The sequence below is a fragment of the Diadema antillarum genome, unplaced genomic scaffold, assembly GCF_040938485.1.
Source record: "Diadema antillarum isolate AM-2024a unplaced genomic scaffold, OU_Dant_1.0 seq00001204_RagTag, whole genome shotgun sequence".
NCBI classification, from domain to species: domain Eukaryota; kingdom Metazoa; phylum Echinodermata; class Echinoidea; order Diadematoida; family Diadematidae; genus Diadema; species Diadema antillarum.
In genome coordinates this window covers 472,600-490,918 of record NW_027271997.1, presented here as the reverse complement: position 1 = coordinate 490,918, position 18,319 = coordinate 472,600, and the positions used below count along the sequence as shown (strand labels likewise).

General features: G+C 39.7%; 1 protein-coding gene across 1 annotated transcript in view; it reads right to left on the bottom strand.

Moving 5' to 3' along the window:
* LOC139744697 (homeotic protein female sterile-like) overlaps positions 1 to 18,319 on the bottom strand; it is a 55,992-nt gene that overhangs the window by 26,560 nt on the left and 11,113 nt on the right. The window contains exons 3-10 of the mRNA XM_071655120.1: positions 8,394 to 8,552; positions 7,793 to 7,939; positions 6,878 to 7,058; positions 5,958 to 6,229; positions 5,217 to 5,525; positions 4,547 to 4,648; positions 3,250 to 3,378; positions 863 to 1,057 (exon numbers count right to left, since the gene is read on the bottom strand). Coding sequence (XP_071511221.1) covers positions 863 to 1,057; positions 3,250 to 3,378; positions 4,547 to 4,648; positions 5,217 to 5,525; positions 5,958 to 6,229; positions 6,878 to 7,058; positions 7,793 to 7,939; positions 8,394 to 8,552 — 1,494 coding nt within the window. The remainder of the gene's footprint in view (positions 1 to 862; positions 1,058 to 3,249; positions 3,379 to 4,546; positions 4,649 to 5,216; positions 5,526 to 5,957; positions 6,230 to 6,877; positions 7,059 to 7,792; positions 7,940 to 8,393; positions 8,553 to 18,319) is intronic.

Sequence of the window (18,319 nt, the reverse complement as noted above, 5' to 3'; positions counted from 1 at the left end):
TACAAAACAAGACACAATTGTTCTCATAATGCCCTAAGCAATACACCTATCCTGCATCCAACCAGTGTTGTCCATAGCATTAAGAAAAAAAGTCATTACAATCTTGCCTTTTAAATGTTTACAATATGGCCATTGCATGGATGAATTTAGTGAGCTTGCACATTTCCAATAAAATTTTTAGTGTGGCAATCTTTTTAGCAGTCCTCCTTCAGCAAAACATTGGTTAGAATACTGAAGTATCACTTACATAATAATTCAGAACATGTTTCATCAAAATGGTATGCATCAGGTCTTGTAATGGTACCCAAAAGCTTACTGGATGTGCCATTATATTCAATGCACCTAAGTATTCCCAAATCAGGACTTCCCTCACAATTTTGCAATGGTTAAATTTGCGATTGTGGGAGTAGAGCAATGGACAGGAAAAATCAGGAAGTGTGTGCACCCATCCATACAGTAGGTGTGCCAAGTCTTAGGCCTTCTAAACTGTATTATTCACGCACCTTGTTCAAGTGCTGTGTAGATACCAGTACGTGTACACGTGCTTGTCACAATCATGCTGGGATCAAAGTTAATATTTTCAATTGTTGTTAAATTTGCAAATTATACTCGACCTGCAAAGTCTGCAAGAATAAAAACTCACTTAAATACATGGCGTATACATACAGTAGTTGTTTTAACTACATTGACATAGACTACAAGTAATAAATAATGACAATACATCACACACATTACAGATTTAAAGGTACAGGAATGGTTGCTCTCCATAATCTGTGCTTTTGACATACACATGAGAGAATACAAATGCCATAGACATTGACAGATGACAAGCCAATGGGCAAGCATTCTGTCCTATGCTCACCTGTGCTTGTAACTCTTCTAATCTCTTTTCCCTCTCCTCCTCGCTGTCTTCTGACTCTGAGCTGCTATGGGTGGCGGAGGCCTCGGAGGCACTGTCACCAGGCTTTGCGTCCCCTTTGCCCCCGGCATCACTCTCCACCTCCGATGGCTCCAGTGGCTCGTCAGGCATTTTGGCAAATTTCACTTCAAACACATTCTGGAAAAAAGAGACACAATAATCAATGAGGCCACAGTCCAAGATTCCCATCACCTAAGCTCCAAAACTATCCAGCAGGGCTCAACATCAGTGGTGACCCAAGGCCACTAAAAATTGATGTCGGGCCACCAAATTAAAAACTAGAAATGTCGCTATGGCGACTGGTATGCCTCCGCCATAATGCATGATTTTCCTAATAGGTCTAGATAGTACATGTGGACAATGTGTGATTACATTTTCACAAAACTGGCAAAATATTGAAATGACAAGTTTGTCACAAATGTGTTGAATGTTCACCTTCCTTGACCTTGGTTTAATTGGATGAATAGGAAAGCATGTATTTTGGGATTTAAGGACTTTAACTTGACTTTGACCCATTCATACATTTATGCATTGAGTAATTTTCATGGTACCGGTATGGAGAAAAAGTGCAATTTCTGTACTGAATAGTAAATTGTTACCATGTTCATCTGGCCTTTGACCCTAAAATTCATAAGATACTAGTAATCACTTTCAGGTAGAACATGCATAAATATGCAGAAAGTTTCACAATAAATTGAGCCACTTCTGAGATATGGAGGAAAAGTTAGTTCAGCACTTTCACTTGATCTTTGACCTTTTGACCTTTGAGGCAAAAAAAAAAGAAAAAGAAAAAAAAAACTCTCCAGAGAATTTCTATTAGGTTACACATGCATACACCAAGTGTAAAAAAAAAATAATAATCCTGCTGGCATTGCATGAACATAAGGGAAATAGTAAAATTTTGAAGTGTTGCACTTGACCTTTGACCCCTGACCTTTGACCCCATGAACCCTACATTCTCTAGATAATCACTGCCAGTCCGTACATGTATATACTATGTTCCATGAAGATACCTTGAACAATTTTCCAATTTACAGAGAAAAAAAAAGAAGTTTTAATACTTTTACTTGACCTTTTGACCTTTGACCTTTGACCTCATGACCCAAACTTTCACCAGAGAATCTAAATTGGGTAATACATGTATACACTAAGTTTCAAGAAAATATCTTCTGGCATTGCATAGATATGGTGGAAATAGTGAAATTTTATGTATTTGACCTTGACCTTTTGACCTTTGACCTTGAGCACGTGCACCCAAAAGTTGATAGGCACAACTTCACCCCCTAATACACATACATGCCAAGTTTCATTAGGATACCTCAACAGGTTTTGATAGTTACCTTGTCCACAAAATTCATTACGGACGGACGGACGGAAGGACGGACGGACGGACGGACGGACAACCCGAAAACATAATGCCTCCGGCACCACTTCGTGGCGGAGGCATAAAAATGGCTAATTTTTGTTGGCCCAATCAGGCATTAAGATTCAAAATACTGAGCATATTATGTTTCTGTTTATTTTGGGCCACTACATTTCTTTTTTGGACGACCAAATTTTCAGGTTTAAAAAGTCCGGACACAAGGGAAAAAAAATAGTGTTGAGCCGTGTTCAGGTAGTAGTTTACATCAAATACAAAATGCAAATGAGGATACGGGAGAACAATTGTTAACAATAATAATAATGGCAGTGATATTAATAACAACGATAACTAAAAAAGCACTTGGGAGAGCACAGACCTCTGCCAAGCAGTTCATTTCCACCCACGCACGCATGCTGCTGAAAATTGCCTCATTTGAGTTTTGTGTTTACCTTATCAGCTGCCTGCATGCTGCGCGGCGCCTCGAGCAGAGCATGTGATATTGTGCGTGCATGCAAACCTCAAATACGCGCAGCTTGAATTCCCAAGTTCATTGACCCTATTTGCCAAAAGATTAAAAAATTCTTCAAAAATTCATAAAAATTCCCAGATCACCACCAAACTTCAATTGTCTGTTCCTTATGTCATTATCAACTTTTCCTGTAAGTTTCATCCAAATCCTTTTGCATATTCTTGAGTTCTTTTGTTGTTGTGCAAACAGACAAACCAGCACCGACATAAGCATAACCTCCTTCCCACAGGTAATAACATTAATAAAAATGATGATTACAATAAAAATACACTAATTTGATAATCCCCATCATAACATTAATAACTAAAACAACTGAAATATTGTCATAATAAATTTTCCCATTATTATAAACAGTGTTACTCCTACTGGTAAGCGTCTTTTAACAATGAGCTTCAGCTGAAATTTTCAATCAAAATTCAGCAAAATTTAACATCTTACTTGCAATCTCCTGGCCATTCCAACAACATCGTGGTCCGGTGGGTTGTACTTGTAGCAATTTGTGAATATCAGCCTCACGTCACCAGCAAATTCATTGGCGTTCTTGTAATCCCTGTTTTCAAGCTTTAACTACAGAAATAGAGCATACATTAAGGCATTAGTTTGATGTACATTCAAAATTTACACTGTATATAATGATGGTTCACTATTTTTCCATTTACTTTGGCAAGGCACATTAATGGCCAGAGCAATTTTTTGTCAACAGCATCCAATGCAATGGAAAGTCTAAGTCTCATAAAGTAAATCACTATATTCAGCAACTTTATAATTTTCTGTTCTTTTCACTAATGATCACAAGTGCCATCAGCACACAGGTCAAGGACTTTTTTTTTTTGGGGGGGGGGGGGAAGGGATTATTGAAAGTTAGGGATAGGCCTTGTACTCACAATTGTACCATATTTCTTTTTCTTCCCCACAGAACTATATTACCACAAGACACAAATGGTTACAGTTACAGCTCACAAATGTAACTTTGAAAAATTCAGCGATATGTAACTTAAACATTTAACTCTTGTTGTGTCATATAAGCACTGCATAATTAATGCTAATTTGTATTCCCATTGGACTTTCCTTGCCAAAGTTTAGAATAAGAACATGGCATTTTAGCCTAAGTTCAGTGACCTTTGAATTTGAGGACTGGATCTCAAGTCTAGTCAGCTATCTTCACCTCTGGGTCAAGGATTCCTTCCTAACATGGTTTTAATGGACAGATGGGCAAAACAGAATACAGTAAAACAATGCATCTGGTACCCAAGGGCCTGAATTCACGAAGGTGGTACAATCTTGTCCATGGTTTAAACCATGGACAAAGACCATAGTTTTGTATGGGGCACCAAGTGTCGCATGGCCTATTTCGTTATGAAATCAGTCATTTCTTCAAAAATGTTAACGACGAAATAATTTCGTTAACAATATGGTCATTTCGTCGACGAAATGACCGATTTCGTAAAGAAATAGGTCATGTGACACTTGGCGCCCCACACAACACTACGGTCTTTTGTCCATGGTTTAAACCATGAACAAGATTGTACCACCTTCGTGAATTTGGGCCTTTGTAGGCAAAGGCATAAAAATCACTTCCTAGAATCCCATAAAGGGACGAGATGTGGTCTGTCGAGTCCTGTTAGAAACTCTCACATTAAAGAACGAAGAGCAAAGGATATGTTAGCTTAACATCTAGAAAGCCATTTGAAACATCTGAAATCACCACGGTTCATTCCCGAGTCACTTCTCTTACCTTCACAGTACCCATGTCCATTGGAGTTTTGATGATGTCGTGGTAGTCATGAAGCCCTAATACTTCTGCATCCACAGGCTTGAAGAATGGCCATGCGTATGTCTGTAAAATGTACAGCAGGAAATGATGGTAAACAAAGTAGTCTATGAGATTGACAACATACGGAAAGCCAGGTACAATAGGCTCGTTATTCTGCATCCCACAGGGAAATTGCAATCTTTTACTGGTATGGGCACATGATAGACATTTTGTTTACAATGGCATATGAATGATGCATATCTATTGGGTGTTTGTGAAACTGAAAATAGTCAACACACATTTATAAAACATCCTGTTTCCTTACATCTATCATTGACTTAGGAGAAAACAGTTACACATTGTAGGCTCCACGAATGACAGCAAAAGATTTTTTTTTTTTAAAGAGCTATAAAAGATATTAATACCCCATGCTTGAAAAACATAACTGCAGAAATACTACAGTGGCAAATATATATGTCATTAAAAAGAAAATGCATTTCCACATCATCGCAGTCATCATGACTGAGAATCACTCAAAAGCTGAGCCAAAAGGTCACGATGAATGCTAATATGATGCAACAAGCCTTAGAGCAAATGAGAGGAGAAGAAAGATGTGTGACCCATAGACCATGGCATGCAACCATTTACTTACTGCATGTTTCTTTGACATCAGTTCCTTGATGACACCATAGCAGTACTTGAGCTGTGTTGACAGTTTCCCCTTCTTTCCCTTCTGATGCTGATCCGACTCAGGTAGCTCCCTGTTCGGCGCCTTTATGTGCCTCCGACTACTCTCTCGCCGCTGCTGTGCTTGGATCTTTGCCGGCTGGGCTTGGATCTTGGCTGGCTTGGCCTGGGCCAGGTTGTAGTCTGCGTTGGGGGCTAGGATGGGCTCAGGGGGCTCTATTACAGTTGTGGGTGTTGTTGTGTCAGCTTTCCTTTTCACACCTTTGTTTTTTGCCTGGATCAAATAAGAATACAGGTATATGTAGAAGGGCGATGTATATGAACTTTCATTAAAGTACAGTGACTGACTAAATAAAGACAAAAAGCAAATTAAACATACATTTGATATGATGTAAGCTGAATGCTGCTGGAAAAAGAGACACTGACTCCTACTCCAGCACAAATCATGCTATGTTATTTCTTATGCTGTGTCAGGTAGTTTTTGAAATATCATCAACCTTTGAATTCAGTCATAGTAAAATCTTCCATGAATAGACCCAGTAATGTCTCAATATCAATATGCAATTTGCAAGCAACATTTCCCTAAACCTTCATCACAGAAATCAAATGCCACGGGAGCTCTGTTCAATGCTAGTCTGGACCTCAAGAAATATTTAGGACGATGAATATAGCATAACTTTACTGATACTTGGACTTTGGCCCTTACTTTTGGGGGTCCTGGAAGAGAGTTTTGCTTGGTTGGAACTCCTGGAGTTGGTGTGGTAGATGCAGCCGTCGTCGACAGCGCCGATGATGACATGGCAGTCGGCGTGGACTGTGTGTTTGCTGCTCCAGGCGGAAGGACCGGAAGTTCAGTGGAAGGTTGTGTTGCTGTAGGTGATTTCATGGCAAGGGGTGGTACATAGGGGCTTTTTGTCTGTCCTGGCTGTGTTGCATTGTGGACCTGTGACGGCTGTGTGGTATTCTGGATACCAAGCCCTGCAGGAATAGAGAAATAATTGAAGTCTTTTCATTGAATGCGCATATATGACACACAGGGGCAGTTGCCTATGTGAAAACACTATGCATATACATTACAAAAACACAATCTTTTCTTTCGCAGGGCTGCCAACCTCTACAAGCTCAAAATAAATTGATGGACTATAAAAAAAAAAAAAACATTGCGAAGGCAACAGAAAAGGTTTCTGCCAACAACAAAAAAGGGGGGGGGGGGCATTGCACATATCATGCATACAGTATCAAATCTTAGAAGGGAACAATACACAGTTTTCACTGGACAACCATATCATGAAGTAGAAATTGACATAATATCATAAAAACATACTGAATGGCAGCTCTGCTTTTTGTCACTCTATTAATCAATCATACATAACTGTAAATCTCCTTGTTTTGGTACAACTCAGATTACAGGGACAGCATTTCTACTGCAAATTCTAGCTAAACAGATTTCATGTCATGCAAAGCCTGGTAAGAAGGCAAAACACAGAGGAAGGTTTCTGCCTTCACTATATCAGGGCTTGAATCTAGGCAACTGCCAAAAACTGGCGACAAGGTTGAGATCAAGCAATGCCCCCATGAAATGGGCACCCATGGTAAGTGCTAATGGGTAAGTCATCCATTACTCACTTGAATTTGCACTAACCCCCCTGCCGCCTCCCCTTCCTTTCCTCCGATTCCTGCCGGGACCTGCTATGTCCTCCCCATTCCCTGGCTTGGTTGGGGGTGCCAGCTCAACCTCCTCCTGTGGCATCTGGGCGACTTTTGTGAGGAGGAGCTTCTCCAGGGCTTGCGCCATAAGAACAACATCCTGCGTGACAAGCATTAAAAAAATGGCAAACGTACACACCACATCAAACAATATGCTTGAAATCTATTGATGCAAGACACAATTTTAGTGGAGACACTACTTTTAAAATAACCGAAGATCAATGACATCAACATTAGTATTGTTCTATTTTCAATATGTAGATAATTCATAAAATATATTGAATCCCTCTCAAGTGGGGGTGTATCAAATAGACAAAATGAACTCTTTTCTACTATAAGTAACCAGGTGGTAGGTATAATACAGAATAGCAGTATGACAGCACCACAGTAACATCCTTTACAACTAAGTCATGACAGAATGCCTTTTGGTGGTTTTCCCCGATGCTTACTTCTTTCACAAAAATAACTACAATATCTTGCATGGGCTTCTAGTTGATTAATTATCATTGAATACATGTTTCGATTGAATACAAATATGAGAATACTGTATACGCCATATATATTTAGCGAGTCTAAATTTTCGTGAATAAGGACTTCCCCACGATTTCTAGAGTGGTTAAATTCACAATCGTGGAGTGCTGTACTGAATGGAGAAATGTACACATGTGTCACATTCATATCGGGATCAGAGTCGTTATTATAATAGCACCTGACTTGCGAAATTCGCGAAAATAAAAACCTTGCAAAATATTAAGCGTATACAGTACGCAAAAAAAATAAAAAAGGCTACAAAGGGAAACAGAGGGAGAGATACATTTAAATGTGTCAACTTACCTCACCAGGTTTGTTATATACATAGCAATTTGTGAACATTAAGTTGAAGTCTGAGATGCATTCTTTTGCACTGTGGTAGTAGTTGCTCTCCAGTCGTTTCTTGATTGTTCCAAGATCCATAGGAGTCTTGATTATATTGAAGTAATCCTAAGGGGTAAAACGTAATATGTGCTATGTTTAAACAGAATCATACAACACATATTTCATCACTTCATGTCAAGTTTTACCTGGTTACATTGTACTTCAACAATGTATAGTCAGATGGTTTGCCTACATGTAATCAACAACTCTCGTCATCAGTTGATAAGCGTGTTCAACTTTTCATAGCATAAAATACGACAGGTACTTCCTTTGTTTACCATGGCTAATTCCATCATTCAGTTAAACTTCGAGGTTAAACCGCTATCAAGCAAAAGCCAAAGCTACATGGGTTTAAAATCCAACTGAGTTATGTAAAAAAATGTTACAAAAGTCTACAGTATTGGTTACATTTTCAGATTTAGCCCTTATCAAATCAAATCTTCTAAAACATTCCCCATTGGAGCTGTATGAATTGACCAAATGGCAATCAAGTAGAAAGCTTAATGCTGAAAATACTCACTGGTAGGTTGAGTTTGACTGGGTCGACAGGATGATGAAATGGCCATGCAAACTGATGTTTCCATAGTGCTTTCATGACCACTTTCTGAAGATATTGCAATTGATTGGTTTGCCTCCCCATTGGCTTACTGTGTCCAGTGGCCGAGGCAATGTCAGATGTCTGCATGAGAGATAAAACAGATCTTTAATCATAAATCATTTCGGAATACTGTACACTCAATCTCAAACCATCACAAAAACAAATGTGATCCTCATAGCTTGCATCATTTCTCACTCTCGACAGAGTTACAGTGTACTGTACATGGGTATTTGGTTTAATGAATAGTACTCAGGCATAAAGAAATGCATCATGTATAAGTTCATTCACTGAAGTATAGTGTAAGAACATTTCTACCATCAAAGCTAACAGTACATGTAAGTCTTGCTCTTGTACTCATCCACTAACACAAAAAATAGTGTGCTACACCATGGCACATTACTAAGTGAACAAGCTGGAAGACATCACTGTCTCACTTTTCCATGCGCTGACTAGTAACAATTGTCTACTTACTACAGTTGTATACATTTGTGAAGTGTTACTAACAGAAGATACAGTATAAAAGGGTTATCATTATATTGTAAAGAAGCAGAGTAACCTTGTCATCTCCACTGTTACCCGAGTGGTGACTTCAGCGTGAATGTTAACCCCGGTCACACAGCACTCCACGTCTAAATCACGTACAAAAAGTTATGAAAATCTGGTGGACGTGGTCGTATGTGGTATTTTTTTGGTCAATTTTCGTTTGGCCGTGCTTTGTACGGGGTATGGCCGTTGGCGGCTGTTCCACTGCTGAAGCACTGCCTAAGCACGGCTAACCACGTCCAGCCACGTGTATGTACGCAGAAAAATCCATTTGTCAGTGATAAGCCGCTAAACACACGCTATTTCCCGTGATACCAACGCCTAACACGCGTCAGATGACCGTGCTCTGCCCGTGACAGACCGCTAAACTTTTTAACCTTTGACCTTGAGCATGTGCACCCAAAAGTTCATAGGCACAACTTCACCCCCTAATACACATACATGTCAAGTTTCATTAGGATACCTCGAAAGGTTTTTTAGTTACGCTGTCCACAAAATTCATTACGGAGGGACGGAAGGACAGCCCAAAAACATACCGGTAATGCCTCCGGCACCACTTCGTGGCGGAGGCATAAAAATTATCGATTTATCATGCAATTTTCATCAGAGCAAAGCTTGGCATTTTTTCTACAACTTTGCTCACTGCATGTCCAGCTGAATAGAAATCTATAGAAGTTATATAGAGTATAGACTAAAAAAAAAATGTTTTCTCAAAGCATGACTACATTGATGTCTCAGAGTAATGTGGCACATAGGGGGTTTCCACCATGGCACATAAAGAGTTAACCTCCTTCCTTGGCGGAGGTAAAAATGCAACAATTTTGTCTGTCCATGTTACAACAGTACATTACACACTATAGTCTATATAATGGTTTTTTAATGTAATGTTCAATTGAATTTTAAAGCTGAGCTAATCAATATTTGGCCATTCAGTTCAAAAACAACAAAGTTTCAATGAGCATTCATTATTTGACCTTCCTACAGTATGTCACTACATACATGTAAATGGCTTCTTTGGAGCAATTTTGGGGCAAAGTTATTTCTCATTAAAGTACTCTAAATTATGGTATTGTACTTGGGGGGGGGGGGGTAATGCACATTGGAAACAGAAAAGAAAGTGACATCCCTGAAATGCTAATGTGGAAATGTCCATTTACAATGTACATTGTACCGAGTTTCGCTCAGATCTTGAAAGTCCTTGTCAAGCTCTAATGCTATCAATGATTGCCATACACAGGATCACTGGTCAGTTTGTACACCTGACCTTCCTTCACATTGATAGGTAAGAAGTACAATTGTAGGTACACTGTATACCATGACTGAGTCAAAATTTATGTAATACAGTGCTGTACACACAACTTTAATCCGCCTGTTCAAGAACTGTTCTGAGAAAATTAGCTTACACCTATACCTTCATACTGTAATTCCATTAATTCCTTAACCTCTATCCAATTTTGAACAAATTGTCACTGTTGTCCTTATAACCGTTTACTGTCTACATTGTATCAGACTAACTTTTGACTGACCAGCGTCCGGAATCAGCCTTTAAATTTGGAAATAATCTAAGACGTATGTGCATCTGAATGGGTTTCATCCATTCCATATTTAATTCATGGATCCAATTCTGCCCAATCAACTCAAGCCTGTGCATTGTACAGATCATCCGATACTTGTATGCACATCACAGTACAATGTTGCATGAATGGCTAGAAGTGTAAGCAAAAGAAGATCATACATGTACACTGTATACATTCAATATCTGAGAATCTGCGATGCAATGGCAGACCATACACGGTTGTAGATACACCGTACACATTGTATAATAAAGACATGTCTTCTAATCGAAGAATAATAAATACAAAATCATGAGTACACAATTCAAGAAACTCTGTAGTAAATGGCACAGTACCTCTCCAGCGTACAGTACATGTACATGCCACAAATCCAATGCACATCTCACAAATGCAAATCGGTGGCATACTGTGGTAATGAACTATTAACCAGGGAGGTGTTAAAGAGACGGAGTGGCAACTCTTCGTACATGTAATTAATGCAAACACACGTTTGGGTTCAAGGCGTTACAATGGGATGTCTAGCATTCCACTACGCTTTTAAGTCATGCTCGGCACCGCTCTAGTTGCAAGACAAAGTTTGAAGACGAAGAACGCATTTCACCTTTCGTTGAATTACAAGTTTTATTTCACCGTAAAATTTCAAATGAAATACTCGAATTGCTTTAGAATAGTTTACGAAAGAATTCAATATTATAAACATGTACAATTAATATTGTATTTCTAGTTTCTTCATTATGCGCAAATCGAAATGAAATGAAAATTAGGGCCTCTTAAAAACCTAATATTTTTTCTACAATGCGCACAATTCCGCATGTTAGTTTTCTATCTTTTAATCTGGGATATTTTGATCTTTCAAATAAAGTACTCCGCTAAAGCTTGTTCCAGCGTGCTTTTAAACTATTGGCTGTTAAAATTGTCAGTTTTACACTGCACACTACATTTTGATTCGCTGAGCACTCTCAATTCAAGGTACACAAATTCATTGTTGCCATCACACTGAAAGAGAGAGCGAATTGCTGTAGGGGCAAGTCTAGATGTGAGCGCGCTAGTCCCGATTAATGATGCTCTCTTTTGTCAAAGCAAATGGGTCACATCTATAGTTGAAAGCATAACTTCTCGGCGGTGCCGCGCATGACTTCAAAGGAGAGCAGTAGTTGTCTCTCCTTCTCTAGCACCTCCCTGTATTAACCCTATCTGTGTCACGGGCCGATTAAATCGGCCCAAAACCTGCCATGTAAATGCTACGGCCGATCTCATCGGCCCTATTTTGATTGACAGATTACTTCAAAGGCTATGACACTACCACTCTATAAACTCATTTGCGATTGGCTGACACTGTAAGGAAACGCTATCCAGTGTGAAAAAAAGCTTCCCCACCTTCAACCAATCAGGAAAGCCTTCTCAAAGTCAAAGAAATTGTGGTGGCCCCGCCCATGTTTATTTGCATTCAGACTGCAATGTATTGTGTACAGTTTTGCTATAGGTTTCTTGTGTGGAGAACCTACACGAATCTGTATATGTGGGACTGTAAGAGGATCGCCGTGTGCGATGAAAAGATCGTACACATGGGTCAATTTTCATCCATTTCATCCAAGTCAATATAGTAAAATATGAAGTGAAAACATTCAGGATAGGAATTTCAACATCTTTGAATTCTGTGAAGGGGTATAGTTTCAGTGATATCGGCCTCATAAATGAACTGTAGAATAAATGAACACTGCACATTCAGTGCAGCAGTTGTAGCTGTTTACTCAGCACTAACAGCGGTGCAATGGGTCTCTAGTTACGTAGCCGGGGCTGGCGGGGCAGGGTGCTAGGAGCAATAAGGGTACAGTAGCCTCCTACCCGAAGCTGCACAGTCTCCGTCTCGAAGCTTAGAAGCTGAGGTATGTTTGACTGTCGATCATTATCTAATAAACCATTACTTTATGAAACTTATGTTCAATGTAGGTTTGTCATAAAGCAAATGACTGCAGTGATAGTTCAATTCTGTTTCAATGGGGAGAGTGCAGAGGAGTCTAGCACACTCGACAGGAATGGACATTCTGAAGACTGAATATTTTCAGTGACAATTTTTACCCTTAGATTATCTTATCATTAATGGCAATACAGATCTGTATTATACATGTAGGACACGAATAATCTAAACTACAAGTAAAAGCCGTATAATCAATTAATATTTTCATCCTGACCAGATGTTAGCACGCTTTATCTACTTTCATGCCAACATTTCATTCATAAAATCCGAAATTGTGCGAAGTGTGTAAAATGTAGGTTGTACTTGCCACACACTTTTGTTCATAAAATGAAAAGTACTAATGCTACTGACGAAAAAATCATATCATCAGAAAGCTGAATAAATTCTCTACAACATTTGTATAGACCCTTTTGGGATATAAAGAGCATGTTGTGTGAGAAAATGAGGTGGTAACATGTACAAGTAAGTCTGCAAAGATAATTATGTGACATAAGAGGGCGTCCTACTTAAAATTTGAGGGCGCCCTCACTCAGATTATTATGTAATATGAAAGTATAGACCATAAGCTTTCAAATGATGTATAACATAACACATAACACATTAATGTCAATAATAACAACCAGAACTGGCCAACAACAATCCCATGTCTGCGCACTGCAAAATGTCTGAGCATTCTGGCTTCGTCTATGTGACAGAGATAGGGTTAACCATTCACAGACTCTCTACATGTACAAATGGATTTCAACGACAGCTTGTATACTTTTTCATAGCATCTCTTCAAATCTGTAGAGTCATGTATTCTTGGTTCATCGGGTAAACAATCATACAATTACTGCAACATTTTCAGTCCTTATCAATTTGATTATTAGTTAAAGCTAGATTAAACAGGCAGACAAATCAAAGCCTGCTGACTTATTATTCATTTACCTATTCTTTGGTCCATCCATGTGAACATGAAATGTAACTTTCAGAACAAGATTCAATGAAGTCCAAATTTATGAAAAAAATAAATAAATGAAATGTGGCCTGCAGGGGGTTAGCCAGTCTAAATAAGAGTAGATTCAACATCATTTCAAAATAGTAGAACAATGTCACACCGGACTACATGTGTACAAACACCTTAAGAAAAGAAGTACTGGTAAAGATAGCTTTTCTCTTTAGTACAATGTATCATAATCCACTTAAATACTTTTGTTAACCAGCAAGTTCTTCAAAACTTTGTTGGGTTGGTCAAACAGAGAATTCCAATCCCTTGATTACAATCAATTCAGAAAATGACACAAAAGGACACATAGCATCTGCTTGGGATATTTTAAAATCAATTTTACTGTCATTGAGAATTTCACGTTTCACTGGTCTCTCTAGGGATTGAGCACTCAAAAACATTATGCATACAAACTATGCTGAACTGTTAATAACATACTTATTAAGTGAGAAATAAAATCACTACCGGTACTCACAATATATTTTGCTTCAAAAAGCTGTTGACACATTAATAAGTCATTGTAGTCTAGAACCACTCACTGTAAAAGCTGAAATTTTTATAGAGCTTTTCTCTGTGAATTTTGCGAATCGTCTCTGAACCATGAAAAAAAGGCACAAAAATATAATTCCTAAGAGCAGGCCTCGATTTAACTGACGGCCACCGACGGCCATGGCCGTCGGTGCCCCTCTCGTTGGCCGCAATGCCTTTTTTTCCTTGATCAAAGTTACGGCCCCCCAAAAATGTGCCCTTTTTCTTGTGGCCGTGGTGCCCTTTTAGAATGAAAGTAAATATTTATGACGTATAATATGCCCTTTCTCAACGTCTACACTTCAATAAGCTTGAACAACTTTCCTGATCTCAAATATCATACCTTCAGTTCACTCGCGTCCCAATATATCTGATTCAAACTCAAAGTATCTTTCCAAGATACGTGTGGAAGTCTACGTACATGTATGCCCGACCGGCTTTTACCGTCCCGACTGCCTCCGCAGCCCAGCGGCCATAGATTTACTAGCTAGGCAGCGGCGGGCCGGAGCAAGTGGTTGCAAACCATGCTAAAAAATGCCAGGCCTGTCGGACGGCTGCGAGCATTGTCATCTCTCTCGCTCTGCATTCATGCCCGCATGCTCAAAGCAAAATGGTGCCGGAAGTGCTCCAAAGCGAGCGCGGCGTACGCGTTGAGAACGTACTGTATTACAGAACCTACATCGTATTGCGTATGGCCTACTGCCTAACGTCGTCTGCTGCGGAGAGATCTTACGTGTGTGTGCGCTGCTGGAGTGTAGCAGCACGGTCGATAGCATACAGCTCTATGGGGCATTCACATCACGTATAAACACCCAACATGCCCTTTCCAATGTGGCCTTGGTGCCCCTCTGACTGACCTAAGTGCCCTGGCCTCTTGGAAAAAGTGCCCTTCTCTAAATGGCCTTGCCCCTTCAAAATCGTATTTCAAGGCCTGTAAGAGTAAAAAAAAAATAAAAAAATAGAACTATCACTTCAGGTGATTAATACCCCTGCTCCAACAGCTCTGACTCTTATGAAAAGGAATTGAACCAGGGTTTGATAAAAGGTTCTGTTTGTGTGTGTGTGTGTGTAGTAGTACCTTGTGAGTACCTTGTGAGTTCGATCAGGTCTACCACGCTCCTTCTTGTTTTTAATTGAAGTTTATGTAGAAATATCCAAACGTCACAAGGTTTTGGTAAAATTGTGGTTACCATGGCAATGCTTTGTCTGGCAAATACAAAAATCAGGTCTTCCACATCTATACCTCAACGCCATAATGTCCACCCAAATTTGATTTTAATTGCTCCACAATTGTGCAGGGAATAATTTTCCAACTCAAATTTGATTAGCAATCTCAGCTGATGAATAATATTTCAAATGGTATTCTGTACACTTCTAAGAAAACTGCAACACAAAAGTTAGTTTGTGTAGCAGTAGTATAAAATGCACAGCGAATTGCGATGCGATACCAGGAAAATTATTCCCTGTTGTGGAAGTAGTTCACTCCACAAGATTTTCAAGAAAATATGCAGGACGTACAACAGCGTACCATGTCAATACAGTGTACCTTGTTGGGTACAAACACAAAGAGTGTCTTGCATAACTACACCTTACATTGTAAATCATTATACAAACCAAATTTGAAATAAATGCACTTCACAATTTTTATGAAAAATTGTGGTAACCATGGCAACAATTTCTCCTACAAACACAAAAAACATGTCTTGCACATCTACATTTACACCTCAAATTCAATGTCACGTACAGTTGTATCATAAGTTTCACCTAAATTCTTTCAAAACTGCAGAAGGAGTTTGCGGCGCAAGATTTGCAACGGACCGCTCGACCGACCACACGCTGATTCCTATGTACTCCCTTATACACTTCGTGTATGCGGGAGTACAAAAAGCCATACCAGCAGTGCTGGATTGCACACAACTACATTACGAGTATACATAGATCTGTATTTTTATTATAGGTACATGTATGGTCTAGCACACTGTGTGGCCCATGATGTCTATAATGATACCAGGGGCACAACAACACACTAATGACAGATCTTCTGTATGTTGCGCTGTGAAGGTACATATATATGTACACAAGAATGTACATATAAGTGTGCAAGGTCGATTGTATCTGACTGGGTGTAAAGCTTGGGAAAACACCTATGCACGTCATGTGATAATAGCCATGTTCAGACGTATTTCTAGTCGGAGTAAAATTCTATGGCACGGCAATTAAAATTCAAATTAATGCACATCTTACCACGACCCGTGTGTCCACACGACGGTCGTGGGAAGAAACTCCGACCAATTTATGTGCGAGGGTCGGTGTAACTTCCGGAAGTGGTAGCGCCGCGCTCGTCGAGTAGCACTCGGCAGCACTCGACCATGCGATTGTTTTTTACCAGTGGCATATTTGTCTTCTCCATTCTTGTTGATGGAAATTTCTGCATACCATATTCGCCGGCGTATAGGCCACAGTATTTTTCAGAAAAATAAAAATGAAAAGTTGGGGTGCGGCCTTTCTGGCGGCAAAACCAAAACTGGTCTCTGCAACCCGGCAAATCGGGAGTAAAAACTAACACATTTATACATGTATGGGACTACACAATAGGCAACCAACCAAGGAGGCAACCATCCCCTGATGATATGAATACCGGTATACAAATCTTACAAGCAAAGCTGCATTCCGTGTTTGTTTCACAACTTGACTTTCCTCATCAGTATGTCCTCTTTGTCTTTTCTATGAAATTTTAATGAGGCAAAAATAAAACTTAAGCTCAATGCGTAGCACTATGCTAACTAATAGTGTTTGTCAGAACCTGTCTATTACATGATTACCTGTCTATTACAATGTACCTGTCTATGACAATGTACCGTAGTACCTGTCTATTACATGATTACCTGTCTATTACATGAATACCTGTCTATTACAATTATGTACCTGTCTATGACTGTACAGACAACCACCTGTCTATACAATGTGACTCGACTAGCGACTCGCACAATCGAAGATCGTTGTACGATCTGTGGCGTATGTTCTCTAGACTGTCCCTTTCTCTCATTTTCTCTCTTTTGCTTTCGTATCATTATACCTTATTTTCAGAGTACAATCGTACTTCTGAGCGTGTTTTGTTCATTTTTGTTAGTTATTACCTCATTGGTAAAAATTTGGAGGTGAGTTTTTGTTTGAGTTTTTCGACTGAACGATGTATCTACGTGTGTGCGAGAACATCGTATTTTGTATGGTACCCACTCGTTTATTTCCATGTTAAGTATTTTTTTACCGTAAAGTGTCTTCATTGTTCATCTTCAAGCATCAAGTTTTCACCCTACTTGTTAGTATATAATTTTTTGCGTTGCACAAATTGGGGGTGCGGCTTATATGGCGCTGCGGCCTTTGCGCCGGCGAATACGGTAAGCGCTAGCTTCTTCGTCGCAATCGACTAGGTCAGAGACTCCAACTCAAAGCACCTTCTGATCTGGAGATTCTCCCGCCTGAAACCCCTAGCAAACGGGAGACTCCAAGTTGATATGTGCGAAGCGCCAAGTTCCTAGGGTTCTAGATGCTCTCTGGTGCTATCTAAGGCTTATTTTTTCAACATACAATAGCAATAAGTAAGAAACCCTTTCCAACGGGAGACACAGAGCCAGGGCGGGAGAAATTAAATCTCAAGCGGGAGAACGGGAGATTTTGCAAAAATGGGTTTTCGGCGGGAGATTTCCCGTCGAAAACGGGAGAGTTGGAGTCTCTGCTAGGTTAGAATTGCACTACACGCGCACGTGTAGTCACAAAATGTCAACATTGCGATTTGACCCAGGACGTTTTACCTACATGTAGGTCGTAAGGCATGTAAGTTCATAGATACTCCGAGGGCTTGTCCGCACGGGCAATTTACTCCGACCGGCTAGTCGTGGTAGTGAGATACTCCTGAGAAAACTCAGGAGTATCTTGTTCGGAGGAAGAGGTCGTGGTAAGTTCCTCCGATCGGAGGAAGTTACCACGACCTTGTTCAGATGGGCACTACTCCGACCTATCCTCCGAAGTTACTGCGACCAAGCTTCCTCCGACTCTTCCTCCGAAGTTACTCCGACCAAAACTTCCTCCGTCTGAACACAGCTAATGTAGCACTCGGCGCAGTACTTCTAGCTCTATTCATATATGCAAATTTCTATTCATGCCCATTATGTTCACTCATGAATATGACCGAGGATATTGTCATCTTCTACCAATCGTTTGTTTGTCAACATATTTTGTT